The following is a 12,809-nucleotide window of genomic DNA, read 5'->3' as shown; positions in this document are numbered from 1 at the left end:
CTGTTTTTTTAAATAAACGAACAAGTCATTTACACCTATTTATGGATTTAAATGGTTCTAAAAACCCAAGTCTGAGGCTGTGTTTAATTTTTTTTTTAAATGATATCATCTGCTTTTTTTTAAATAAACGACAAGTCATTTACCGTTTTCTCTGCATCATTTTCTGGTCACCTATATTAAAGATAAATTAATTTGGATAATAATTGATATAATAATAATAATAATAATAAACCACAGTTTGACCAAAAGGTATATAAGCACGCAATTAAGCGAAAACAAGCCGCAACTCCGAATCCCTTATAGGGCCAGACTGGGTCTCACAATAAGCCCACATTTCCGGCCCTTAAGTCTGACTTTGAGGACAGATCGAAAACCCGGTTCATTGTTGGTAAATTATTCGGTAAACATCTTCTGACCCGGATTCAGTTGTAACCAGGCGGAGCTAAAGCAAAGCAGCACCGCACAGCACAGCACATAATGACCCTTAGCGACAAAAAAGAAAGGAGAAGAGGTAAGAGAGGGAGAGAGAGATAGAGAGAGAGATTCATGACAGAGCCAAGGAGATTGAGAGGTCACAAAGCCACTGCCACGTGCTGCATCGCCTCACGTGACCGTTCTGGTGTCGTCGCCACCGCCGGGGAGGATGGTTGCATCTGCTTGTTTGATATGCGATGCAAAGACGCGCAGCATATTGCTGAAGTTGCACAGGAACCTATTTCTTCCTTGTCTTTCAAGCCTGGTAAGCTCCCAATGCTATGTAGAGTTATCTTTGGTGAAAAATAAAGTTGAAAATTGAATGATGGTGGTATGATGATGAGTCAGGGAATGAAGATATCATGTATGTTTCCTGTGGAAATGCAGTAAAGTGTTTTGATTTGCATAATATGGTAAGCAGCTTCATTGTTAATTCTTTTCCTCTTTTTGTTGATGATGAGTTTTGGAGATTAATATTTTGTTTTTTTTTTTTTTGTATTTGAAGGCTAGTCCGTGGACACCATTCAAGAGTTATACCTATAACAAGGAGGAAATAAATCAGGTGAACTATTATTGTAAAGTTAATCATCTTATGATTTGATGCGTCATTTTGTTTCATGGAATGATGATGAAGCTAGTCCTTTTGTTCTGTGCTGAAGTTAACATTTTATGCGAAAATTATCAACCTTTATCGAGTTACCTCGAAAGCATCATTGTTGATTTCTCTATAGTTCGGACCCATGATCATCTGTTTTGTTATGTGGGAAAGAAATAGAGACTTCTGCTAACATTAGTAACCTAGAACATTTAAAAACAAAAGTCAGTGTACCTTAAATGATGAGGTTAATGTTAATTATTCCATGTACTATTTACCCATTCTCCAAAACAAATAGTTGTAGAAACCAGAATGGATAATCTCAAGCTACTGCAAAATAGTTGATATTTGAACTGAAGCTCATGCTTCATTATGCAATGTTAATTGTTTTGCTAGAGAATCTTCATGCTCCTTAAAAGACTGAGAATTTAGTGTTGTGCTGTTAATATCCTGCTAGATATATTAGATCTTTTTGCAATTGATGGCTGTGAAGCTGTTTAACAATGAGCTTGTAACTAATCAATGCAGATTTCATGCAACTCTAAGGCAACTTTTCTTGCTTCTACAGATGATGGTGGCGATGTTAAGGTCTTGTATGTTTCTTAATTCATCAGTTACACTTTCTGTTCATGGAACATGCATTTGTAACTGTTCTGTCTTACTTCTTAGAGATTAAGTCAGATCTTGGCATGTTCATAAACTTATATCCTGTCTCCTAGGGCATGTAATTAATATTGTAGTAGTTGTTGGAGAAGAATCTTCATAGTCTTGACTAGAGAGCAAGTACAAATGCAGAGTCCAGGAACACATTCTTTTTTACCTATTATGTCTGGATAAGCCTCCATGGTGGTTTTTAGTGAAATAATAATGGCCAAACTTTATGGAGAGGAAAGCTTCACATTAGTTGGTTCACGCCATCTTGCCAACTGATGTGCCTTACTGCTACAATTGAGTGTCTTTTTCTGAGCAAGGAGTGGAATATTTTTCTAGTTCCATTTATTATGGTTATGCCAAAATGTCTTGTTTGATTTTCTCCCTTAATGAGAATTTGTAGATGAATCAATAAATGCATTGAAGAACTGAAGAGAGATATGGTACTTGCTTTGGTTGATAGTGGATGCTTTGTTTTCTCTTTTTAGAGATAATCTTGTGACAGGTAGCTCACAGAAAAAAAGAGCATGATGGTTTCTGTTTCTGGGCATCCTTTGACTAGTTATTGAACTGAAGATTATATGATTTCAAATTTTTGTTATTATTTCTAAAATTATTTTTATTCTAGTTGTCGTGGTCTATATTATTGAGTGCCATGCATCTTTTTAGAATTTTAGATAGTCAACCCTCTTGCATTTACTTAAATTAAATTAGCTGAACTATCTATTTGCAGTGCTTCAAGAATCTGCCCCCATCTCTCTCCTTGCCTCCACCCACACTCATTTAAGATTTTTTTTTCCCTGTTGCTCTGCAGTTTTGAAGGTTTAAATGCTAATAATGATATATTTCTGGCAGATTATTGACATTCGCCAGCATTGCCTTTATAAAACTCTGAGATCTGGCCATTCAAGTGTATCCTTCCTTGTTATTTGGAATTTACCTTTTCATTAGCTTCTAGTGTCTTTTCAAGTGCGAAATATACATGGTTGTCAACAAATTTTAGCTGTGTGCATTTGTTTGACATGAATTTACTTTTGAATATTTATTTTTTCTGTTAATTGATATCTGAGTAATTTTCCCATTAGTTTGTGGCAAGTCGTCTCTCTTGTAATGGTTGCAGGCTTGTCAGCAGTCAAGGCTGAAGGTGTCCAAGCTTTTTCCAAATTTCCATTTCAGTCTTGAACCTTTTCTCATGCCTTGACTGTATTATAGATTTGCAGCAGTGTACAATTCATTCCATGGAGATCTTGGGAAGGTACTGTTTCTTTTGTTTTGAAACCCCTCTCTCTCTCTCTCTGACACTCACCCACAGCACACGCACATGCACTTTTGTGAATGTTGATGACTGCATGGATGATGGGATCTGATATTAGGTGCTTTTGCAAGTAGAAAATTAGATGTACATTCATATGTTGGTAATCTAACAGTTACTTCCATACTTTGTCCTTCCATCTGAAGCCTCTAGAAACATGTAAAGGGGCTGCTTATCTGCTGAGTTGGTTTGTGATATTATTGAGTGAAGTACCAGTCAGTGAATGGATGCTGATAGGCATAGGAGAGTGGTGTTCCTGAAGGGAAGTATTCATTAAATTTTCTGAAGGTTTTTAGAGTTGGTATTCATTATTGTCTAGACAGTTGGAAGTGTAATTAGCTATAATGTGATAGAAAGTACCATTAGCTCTCACTTTTATTTGGCATTTGACTGCCTTATGAATTTTGGGAAGAATGATGTAATTCTAGCTTTTATATTGAGCTTCTATGTTTCAACTTTCAAACTATATTTATCATTAACATGAATTTTGACAGTCATTACTGGAGGTCTTGACTCAAAGCTTGTCATGTGGGACTTCTCCAAAGGGCGCCCAGTCAAAATTGTGGATTTTGGTATGTATATCTCTTATCTCGTATGTCTTAACAGGTTTTACTGGTATAAAATTTGTTATCTTCCATTGATGGGCTGTAGGAAAGTTAACTTTTAGATCGTAAGCCATTTATTCGTGTGTTATCCTAACAACATACCATAAACTGATTCACCATCTCCAGCATTCGACGTCACTGATATTTTGTTTTGGTGCTTTTATGATCTCATAGAAAGTATAGTCTAAATATGGCCCTTAAGCTTGTATTATTCTGTTGACCTGTAAGATTTACCAGTAGAACCTTTTCTTGAATACAGGTTTGCCTGACATAAAGAACGGTAGCAATGGGGCACAATGTTTGAATCCTGCATTTGTTCATGCAATAGCAGTTCCAGATGTTGATATGTTGGATAAGTCTGATAAAATATGTGTTGTGGCTAGGGGTGATGGTATTGTTGATGTAATAAATATTGAATCAGAGCTTGCAGTTATTAGATCAAAAACTTCAGCAAAAGCACGGAAAGGATCTTCATCAACATCTAAAGATGGTGTTCCAGCTGCAGGTACAGGAACTCTTGATGAAAATGCAAGAAAAAGGTTACATTTGGATTACTCTGTGGGCGGCCATGCTGCTGCTGTATCCTGTGTCACATTTTCACAGTTTGGGGAGAAGGGGAAGTTGATAATATCAGGTGGGAATGACAAGTCTGTGAAAGTCTGGGATTGCTCCAAATATGATGATGCAGTGCAGACTGGTGGCAACAGTGATGTTCTTCGTCTTAACATTAATTTGAGCAAAAAGGTCAGTTTTCATTGTCTTTTTGCACAATATCTTGGTTTTCAGCTTCTTGTTCTTTTGCATCACTCGTGTTGGAATCTTTTCATCTCATACTTTCCATTTTGGCAGGTCAATTGGCTCTGTACCACTCCGACTGACTCAGAAAACCTTGTTGTTTGTGACACAACAAAAGTAGTAAAGGTCTATTCTGTTTCTTAGTTTACAGCTAAAACATCAAAGACTCCTGGAGAGCATGCCTTAATTCTATTGCAGGAGAAGATTGTTTCCTGTTTGTCTCAGTGTTGCGTCAATTGCTTGGTTATCCAAGGGCAGCCTTTTACAGTTATCATCATTTTGACCGAGGTAAAGTGCATGATACACCAGCCACCCCTTTCAAGGCACACCGGCAAAACCCATGATTTTTAGAGTTTTAAGCTTGTATAAGTTGAGTCACAGGTTGATGAACAGCTGTACAAAATGGAATTATTATGGTTCATAGGAATTTCTTCGCTGTTATATTTCTCAGAATGATTATCGAACTGAATGGATATCGTTGACTAAATTTCTGCAACAAGTCTCCTTACAGTTTTGCTGGTTTCTTTGACTAGGAGCAAAATTTGCATGATGTGAATTGGCTTGTGATTTATCAAATTAGAAAGAGTATGTATCAAAAGGAATTTATGTGTTTAATATTCATGACCAAACTTTACTTCCCCCATCCCCAGAAAATACAAAGATGGCTGAATAAGCAACGCTTCTGTTGTTATCGTCCAATTTTAATTTTCATCGAATAAATTCAGTCAGGCACCAAAAAGAACAAGTCAATCAATTCTTTCATGAAATGCCCTTTTTTTTTAAATCAATTTTTTGATGTCTTTTTCATGGTTCGTTGAATGGCTCTGTTTGCATCTGGTGTTGCAATTTCCCGTGTAGATTTAACAGGAAAATGGATTCTTTAGTCATTTGCATCTTCATCAAAAGCAAGGATCTAAGATCTACGAAAATGGATGCCCATCATCTGTTCTTGGGGATAACACTGATGTGAAGTCGCAGAGAATAAATGGTTAATCTGCTACCATTACTGGACCAACCAGATATATGGTCTCAGCGACATAAAAAGAGATGTGCTTTATTTTTCATTTTTTTCCTTTCCTTGAGAGACTTACCCTGATACATCGATATGATGATTATCTGAAGCATGCCGATGGGAGACGCCAGTACACTGTTTGGATGCTGCCAGTTTTCGGTCTACATGGCGGCCCAGCCCCGGATCTTGTGTTTATATTCAAGAGAGGGGACTTGCATTGAAAGTAAGTTTGTTAAAGATGTGCTCTGCCTAACAGACACCTTCCTTAAACTTCCCGCAAAAATTTCAAAACTTTTCTCTTTCACCCCAAAAATTAGACGTTGCTTCTCATCTCTCTCTTTCTCTGTAAACACATGACACCAACTCCTCAACCGCCATGCCCCACCAACCTCAACCCTCTCTTCTGCATTAAAAAATGTCAGCACCACCCTCTGAGAGACAACCAAGACACCCTAGCTTTGGTTAGGGTCTTTGATATAAAAACCAGGCCAAAATAAAAGATTGAAAAGCAGAGGGAAGCCCTCTTGAAAGAACTGAGGAATTGGGGGTGTAAAGAGCCGGTGAAGTGGTAATCAGCAAAATGATGGAATCTGGGGCTCCTTTATGCCATAGCTGTGGTGACCAGGTGGGACATGATGCAAATGGAGACCTGTTTGTGGCTTGCCATGAGTGTAACTATCACATGTGCAAGTCTTGTTTCGAGTATGAGATCAAGGAGGGGCGGAAAGTTTGCTTGCGATGTGGCTCACCATATGATGGTACTGCCCTATCTTGAAGTTCCCTTTTGCAGATTTTTGGTCTGGTAAATCGATGTGTGTCAGAATGATTTTCTCTCTCTTATATTATCTGGTGTAATTAAGTTTTTTAACGGTTGAAAACTTTCATCACGTATGGTTCAAATGGTTGAAAACCCTTTTATTAGTATGTTACTAACTTTTTTATTTAATTTTATATGCTAATTTATGCTTGCAATCTCCAGAGAACTTGCTGGATGATGTAGAAAAGAAGGGGTCTGGCAATCAATCCACAATGGCATCTCACCTCAACAATTCTCAGGTATGACTATGCTTTTTAAAATGTTAATGGTTTAATGATGCATAAGAGGGCTCATGATTTTTAGATCTAAATAAATTCAAGAAGAACTAGCATTATTTTTCTGGAACGATAAGCTTGCCTACATATAATGTTTCAAATGCTGGGATTCTGACATCATTCTTCCATTAACCTTGGTTTGTACAGGATGTAGGAATTCATGCTAGACATATCAGTAGCGTTTCCACAGTGGATAGTGGTTAGTGACTTTGATTTTTCTGAAGATCATATTTATTGTTTTAATTCTCTTCTTAAATTTTTTTTTTTGCTAATCTTCTCTCTCTATGATTTTGTGAAGAAATGAATGATGAATATGGGAATCCAATTTGGAAGAATCGGGTGGAGAGTTGGAAGGATAAAAAGAACAAGAAGAAAAAGTCTAATACTAAGCCTGAAACTGAACCAGCTCAAGTTCCGCCGGAACAGCAGATGGAAGAGAAGCCGTAAGTACAACAGTAAGGCTTATATATGATTTTGAAACACTGCATAAGAAGAAGAATAAGATTGAAGTATTTAAACTGAAAAGAATAAACGATTAGCATTTCCAAATTAATCATGTTGTAAGGTCTTGTAAGTCACTTGAAGCTTTTATAAACTGTTGGAGGTTGACTGTTTGATCCAACAGTTATTCCTTAAAGTTCTTCCTTGATGAAGGTTGACATCAAGGAATAAATATTAAAGTTCTTCCTTGATGAAGGTCCTTCCATTTGATGGTTCCTTTTCAATTTGCAGGTCTGCTGAGGCTTCGGAGCCACTTTCAATTGTTTATCCAATTCCACGCAACAAACTCACACCATACAGAGCTGTGATCATTATGCGACTGATCATTCTGGGCCTTTTCTTCCACTACAGAATAACAAATCCTGTTGATAGTGCCTTCGGCCTGTGGCTTACTTCTGTCATATGTGAGATCTGGTTTGCATTTTCTTGGGTGTTGGATCAATTTCCCAAGTGGAATCCTGTCAACAGAGAAGCATTTATCGACAGGCTATCTGCAAGGTACAGTGTCTGGGACTCAAAAGTTTTTAATGTTAGTGAAGCCTTTAAAACTGAGGATTATGATTTGATGCAAACTCACTATGATCTGGATATTCACTATGCTGCATTATAATCACTATCATCTGCATAATTCACCATTCCCTTTTCTAGTGGAAGATTTAACACTAAACCTGGCTTACAAACATTAGCTGTATGAAGCATACAAACCTTCCCTCTTCTGTCTAAGTCTTTACATCAAATAAAACTGTTAGGTTTACCTTTATGCTAACTGTTTTTTAATTTCCTCATGTCAAGGTTAGTAGGATGAGTTTGCTGTGTCTTTCAATAACAAAGTGAAAAACAAAATAATGAGAGGGTAGTGTATATAAGATTAGCACATAAAAATTGCTGAAGATATAAATGGCCCTGATACAATGCGCAGAACCACAGAACTATCTATGCAATAATTGATTTTCAAAGTATAAATGGTATGACGTACTCAATTCCATGCCAGGTATGAAAGAGAGGGTGAGCCTTCTCAGCTTGCTGCCGTGGATTTTTTCGTCAGTACTGTTGACCCACTGAAAGAGCCTCCATTGATCACTGCCAATACAGTCCTTTCCATCCTTGCTGTGGACTATCCCGTGGATAAAGTTTCCTGCTATGTGTCTGATGATGGTGCTGCCATGCTTACATTTGAATCTCTTGTAGAAACAGCTGAGTTTGCAAGGAAGTGGGTTCCATTCTGCAAAAAATTCTCAATTGAACCAAGAGCACCAGAGTTTTACTTCTCACAGAAAATTGATTACTTGAAAGATAAGGTTCAGCCTTCTTTCGTGAAAGAACGCAGAGCGATGAAAGTAAGTTCTGGGCTCTTATTACACCACTCTTAAATACTAGTCCTTTCTGATAAAGCCATTATGTATTTGGTTTTGCTTAAAAGTCATTTATCATTTCCTTTTATTTTCTTTCAGAGGGACTATGAAGAGTACAAAGTCCGAGTTAATGCCCTGGTAGCAAAGGCACAGAAAACACCTGACGAGGGATGGACTATGCAAGACGGAACACCTTGGCCTGGAAATAACACACGTGATCACCCTGGCATGATTCAGGTTGAAATTTTCGTTGGTTCTTGTATCTTGCAAGATTTATGCTAGTAATTGGTAGAAATTCCATTCCTCGGTGGTGCAACAAAGCTATTTAACCTTTAAAAGATAACGAGATAAACACAAAATCTTTAATATCCCCAGCTTCTCTGGAAACATCCATCCACAGAGATAGAGGATCTACCCTAATTTTTCAAAGTTCATCTCGAGATACAGCTAAGATATGAGAACTCTGTGGCGTAAAGCTTCAATTAACATAGAAAATTCCTGAAGCATTTAGTAATCTAAGAGGATAGTGGTTTGTTTGGATTTTATGAAATAATTGAAGTATATTTTAGAATTACCCTTAAAATTTCAGAATGTTCAAGAACATTAAGGTCTTGGGTTTTCAATAAAAAGCCTTTGGCATCATTTTTGAATTTCTTTTCTGAGCTAGAAATTGATCTTTCATGTGATCCTGAGACTCCGGTCTATTCGACACATCTGTAGAATTTTTCCATAAAAAACGCTCCATATTGTCTGAAGATTCAATACTCATATGAGGCCATTTTCTTGACAGGTATTCCTTGGAAACACCGGAGCTCGTGACATAGAGGGAAATGAACTACCTCGACTGGTATATGTTTCCAGGGAGAAGAGACCTGGCTACCAACACCACAAGAAAGCCGGTGCTGAAAATGCTCTGGTGTGTATAAATAATTTAAGATCGGTAAGGCTTGGCATCATCATAAGAACTTCATGTTGGACTAATAATTTCATGAATGGCTTTATACAGGTGAGAGTGTCTGCAGTTCTCACAAATGCTCCGTACATCCTCAATCTTGATTGTGATCACTATGTAAACAATAGCAAGGCTGTTCGAGAGGCAATGTGCATCCTGATGGATCCACAAGTAGGTCGAGATGTATGCTATGTGCAGTTCCCTCAGAGGTTTGATGGCATAGATAGGAGTGATCGCTACGCCAATCGTAACATAGTTTTCTTTGATGTAAGACTATATCTAACTTAATCTTCTCATAATCTTAATTCTAGTGTCGAGCGTACAGTGGTAGGGAGATCTAGATTATAATGCTCAAGAGGAAAATAAAGCTAGAGTAACAGAAACATTTTATTTCATTTCATTTTAATTTTTTATTAATAAAGTTTTTAAATAGCTTGGTTAATTGATGGTAAGTTGGTCTTTTCAGGCCATGCAAATATGCAAGTTCCGAAATTATTTCTACTTTCTAAATGACAGAATTAATGATGTTCAAACTCATCTGAATTTAATCTATAATGAAGTTCAGCTAGATGTATGGCTCATCAAATCCTCTTGATCATTTTTCTTTTGCACTCCCAATTCCTATCAACATACAGAGGTGTATTACATATTTTTCTCAGTGTAGAAAAGTGAAAAATTAGGCAATAATTTACTGACTGTAGAAATAATATAACATTGCCATAATATCTTTGCTTCTGTAGTTTGTGGATAAATAAGAGCTTTTTGAATTTTGACAATTCTTTCCATTCTATTTTCAGGTTAACATGAAAGGATTGGATGGCATTCAAGGACCAATGTATGTGGGAACTGGTTGTGTTTTCAATAGGCAAGCACTTTACGGATATGGGCCTCCTTCTATGCCCCGCTTACGCAAGGGCAAGGAGTCTTCATCCTGCTTCTCATGTTGCTGCCCCACAAAGAAGAAGCCTGCTCAGGATCCAGCTGAGGTTTACAAAGATGCAAAACGAGAGGATCTCAATGCTGCCATATTCAATCTTACAGAGATTGATAGTAAGTTTAAATTTTGTAAGATAGTTGGGTTAGATGATTGGCTAACAGAATTTTGAATCGCCAAGTTATGTTGGGGTTTTTTCTCTTGCAGATTATGATGAGTATGAGAGGTCAATGCTGATCTCCCAGTTGAGCTTTGAGAAAACTTTTGGCTTATCTTCTGTCTTCATTGAGTCTACACTAATGGAGAATGGAGGAGTACCTGAGTCTGCCAATTCATCAACACTCATCAAGGAAGCTATTCATGTTATCGGCTGTGGCTTTGAAGAGAAGACTGAATGGGGAAAAGAGGTTAAGCTTCCATCCCTTACTCCAAACCGATAGTTCAGAGCTATTTTTTAACAAGAAAAGACAATTTCTTTTAGCAGAAATTATATTCTCTTCATCGAATACCTAGTATGGTTAATCAGATTCCACTCTCATCATTTCTGAATTATCTTTTGTTACTTCACTAGCAAGCCAGAGCCAATGTGGGCTTCCATGACATTTTCTACTCTAGTTTGTCATTTAAACCATACATTCTCGGTTGCTTAGTTGGAACTTTCTTTGACCTTTTCTATTTCATTAGCATTAAAGTATGAATTATGCTCTGTTGATATAAAAATTGATCAGTTTGAACCTATTTGATATTTAGATTGTCAATATTAAACCTTTTTATGTGTCCTCTCAGATTGGTTGGATATATGGGTCGGTCACTGAGGATATCTTAAGTGGATTCAAGATGCACTGCCGAGGATGGAGATCAATATACTGCATGCCCGTAAGGCCAGCATTCAAAGGATCTGCACCCATCAATCTTTCTGATAGATTGCACCAGGTTCTCCGATGGGCTCTTGGATCTGTGGAAATTTTCTTTAGTAGACATTGTCCTCTCTGGTACGGGTATGGAGGAGGCCGTCTTAAATGGCTCCAAAGGCTTGCATATATAAACACCATTGTTTATCCATTTACATCCCTCCCTCTCATTGCTTACTGCACAATTCCTGCAGTTTGTCTGCTCACTGGAAAATTCATCATACCAACGGTAACTTCTATTGTCTTCCTTTTCACATCCTAACATGAAAAATGATTGCAACGTCATGGCTTTTACTTATCAATTATTATGAGGAAAAATTTAACAAGTTTTGCTAGGTAGACAGTGCTTCTCAAGCAATTGAACTCTGTATTACTAAGCTAGTCAACATTTTTCTATTTAATATTAGAAATCAGAATTTTCCAAATTCATCATTTCCGGTTTTGGTTCCAGTTATAATGTCGATAAAGGGATTGACTTTGTATCATACCTTGTCATTGATCCAGCTCTCAAACCTGGCAAGCATGCTGTTTCTTGGCCTCTTTATCTCTATCATTGTAACTGCAGTGCTTGAGCTAAGATGGAGTGGTGTCAGCATTGAAGATTTGTGGCGTAATGAACAGTTCTGGGTGATCGGAGGTGTTTCAGCCCATCTCTTTGCCGTCTTCCAGGGATTCTTGAAATTGTTGGCTGGCATTGATACGAACTTTACTGTCACAGCAAAAGCAGCCGATGATACAGAATTTGGGGAGCTCTATATGGTCAAGTGGACAACACTTCTGATTCCTCCAACAACACTTCTCATTATCAACATTGTTGGTGTTGTTGCGGGATTCTCTGATGCACTCAACAAAGGATATGAAGCATGGGGACCTCTCTTTGGCAAGGTGTTCTTTGCCTTGTGGGTGATTCTTCATCTCTATCCATTCCTTAAAGGTCTGATGGGTCGCCAAAACCGAACACCAACCATTGTTGTTCTGTGGTCAGTGCTGTTGGCCTCTGTCTTCTCTCTTGTCTGGGTCAAGATTAATCCATTCGTTAACAAAGTTGACAACACCTTGGCTGGTGAAACCTGCATTTCTATAGATTGCTGAGCTACCACCAACAAGTTTCCCAGTATTCTGGGGCTAAACCTTCGTAAATTGGATTCGATCCAGATTCTACTTTCTCATAAGAAAGTAAATATAGCAGTTAGTAGTTGAGTTACATGAACTGCGAGATGATTCTCTATGAAGTTTTGAGCAGCTTGTATTGCTCTATTTGCTGAGTTTAAGGTCTGAGCATTTCTGTGAGCAATATTATGTAAAGATATATAGGTGATGATTGACTTTTCTTGTATTGAGAAAAGCAGAAAAGATGAATAGACATAATATTGTTCATTTCTCATGTTTGATGTGCCATCACCTCTGCATTGGTTTTATACCTTGAAACTGTGGGTTACATCTCACAGCCTCGTTGTATCTGACAAGGACCAAGGAACCATTCTTGAAAGTGTTGTGCAGCCAACACCTAGGTCCACAAGTCAAGATCCACAGGACCATTTATCCTGAAATCTTGTCGTTTGATGATGTGGTCCTGTTGTCGACAATGATACTCTTTGGGTCGGCAAGTCTATTAAAATTTGA

At 37.6% G+C, this 12,809-nt stretch overlaps 2 protein-coding genes across 2 annotated transcripts; both read left to right on the top strand.

Annotated features, from left to right (window-relative positions):
* The first annotated feature begins 391 nt into the window (after window positions 1-391).
* On the top strand, window positions 392-4,931 carry LOC7455895 (uncharacterized). The gene is made up of 9 exons (XM_024611764.2): window positions 392-739; window positions 823-887; window positions 980-1,036; window positions 1,598-1,657; window positions 2,576-2,632; window positions 2,933-2,975; window positions 3,527-3,604; window positions 3,897-4,381; window positions 4,487-4,931. Exons 1-9 carry the CDS (start codon window positions 547-549, stop codon window positions 4,574-4,576), a joined length of 1,128 nt encoding a protein of 375 aa, XP_024467532.2. The 5' UTR covers window positions 392-546; the 3' UTR covers window positions 4,577-4,931.
* A 716-nt stretch (window positions 4,932-5,647) lies between these two features.
* Window positions 5,648-12,570, top strand: LOC7455896 (cellulose synthase A catalytic subunit 8 [UDP-forming]). Its single transcript, XM_002316779.4, has 13 exons — window positions 5,648-6,202; window positions 6,424-6,500; window positions 6,684-6,735; window positions 6,835-6,979; window positions 7,269-7,535; window positions 8,029-8,374; window positions 8,489-8,626; window positions 9,180-9,305; window positions 9,396-9,608; window positions 10,139-10,391; window positions 10,483-10,682; window positions 11,062-11,415; window positions 11,691-12,570. Exons 1-13 carry the CDS (start codon window positions 6,025-6,027, stop codon window positions 12,276-12,278), a joined length of 2,937 nt encoding a protein of 978 aa, XP_002316815.1. The 5' UTR covers window positions 5,648-6,024; the 3' UTR covers window positions 12,279-12,570.
* Window positions 12,571-12,809: the final 239 nt, after the last annotated feature.

This window comes from Populus trichocarpa, chromosome 11 (assembly GCF_000002775.5).
Source record: "Populus trichocarpa isolate Nisqually-1 chromosome 11, P.trichocarpa_v4.1, whole genome shotgun sequence".
Lineage (NCBI taxonomy): Eukaryota > Viridiplantae > Streptophyta > Magnoliopsida > Malpighiales > Salicaceae > Populus > Populus trichocarpa.
The sequence above is the reverse complement of the archived record's forward strand: the minus strand, read 5'-3'. Positions and strand labels throughout refer to the sequence as shown.

What these genes read in the sequence shown, in the direction of transcription:
- LOC7455895 (XM_024611764.2), top strand. Translation starts at nt 547, where the DNA reads ATGACAGAGCCAAGGAGATTGAGAGGTCACAAAGCCACTGCCACGTGC. An exon ending in ATGATGGTGGCGATGTTAAG is followed by an intron (nt 1,658 to 2,575) that starts GTCTTGTATGTT and finishes TATTTCTGGCAG; the next exon opens with ATTATTGACATTCGCCAGCA. An exon ending in TGAGATCTGGCCATTCAAGT is followed by an intron (nt 2,633 to 2,932) that starts GTATCCTTCCTT and finishes ACTGTATTATAG; the next exon opens with ATTTGCAGCAGTGTACAATT.
- LOC7455896 (XM_002316779.4), top strand. Translation starts at nt 6,025, where the DNA reads ATGATGGAATCTGGGGCTCCTTTATGCCATAGCTGTGGTGACCAGGTG. An exon ending in CGTTTCCACAGTGGATAGTG is followed by an intron (nt 6,736 to 6,834) that starts GTTAGTGACTTT and finishes GATTTTGTGAAG; the next exon opens with AAATGAATGATGAATATGGG. An exon ending in AAGAACGCAGAGCGATGAAA is followed by an intron (nt 8,375 to 8,488) that starts GTAAGTTCTGGG and finishes ATTTTCTTTCAG; the next exon opens with AGGGACTATGAAGAGTACAA.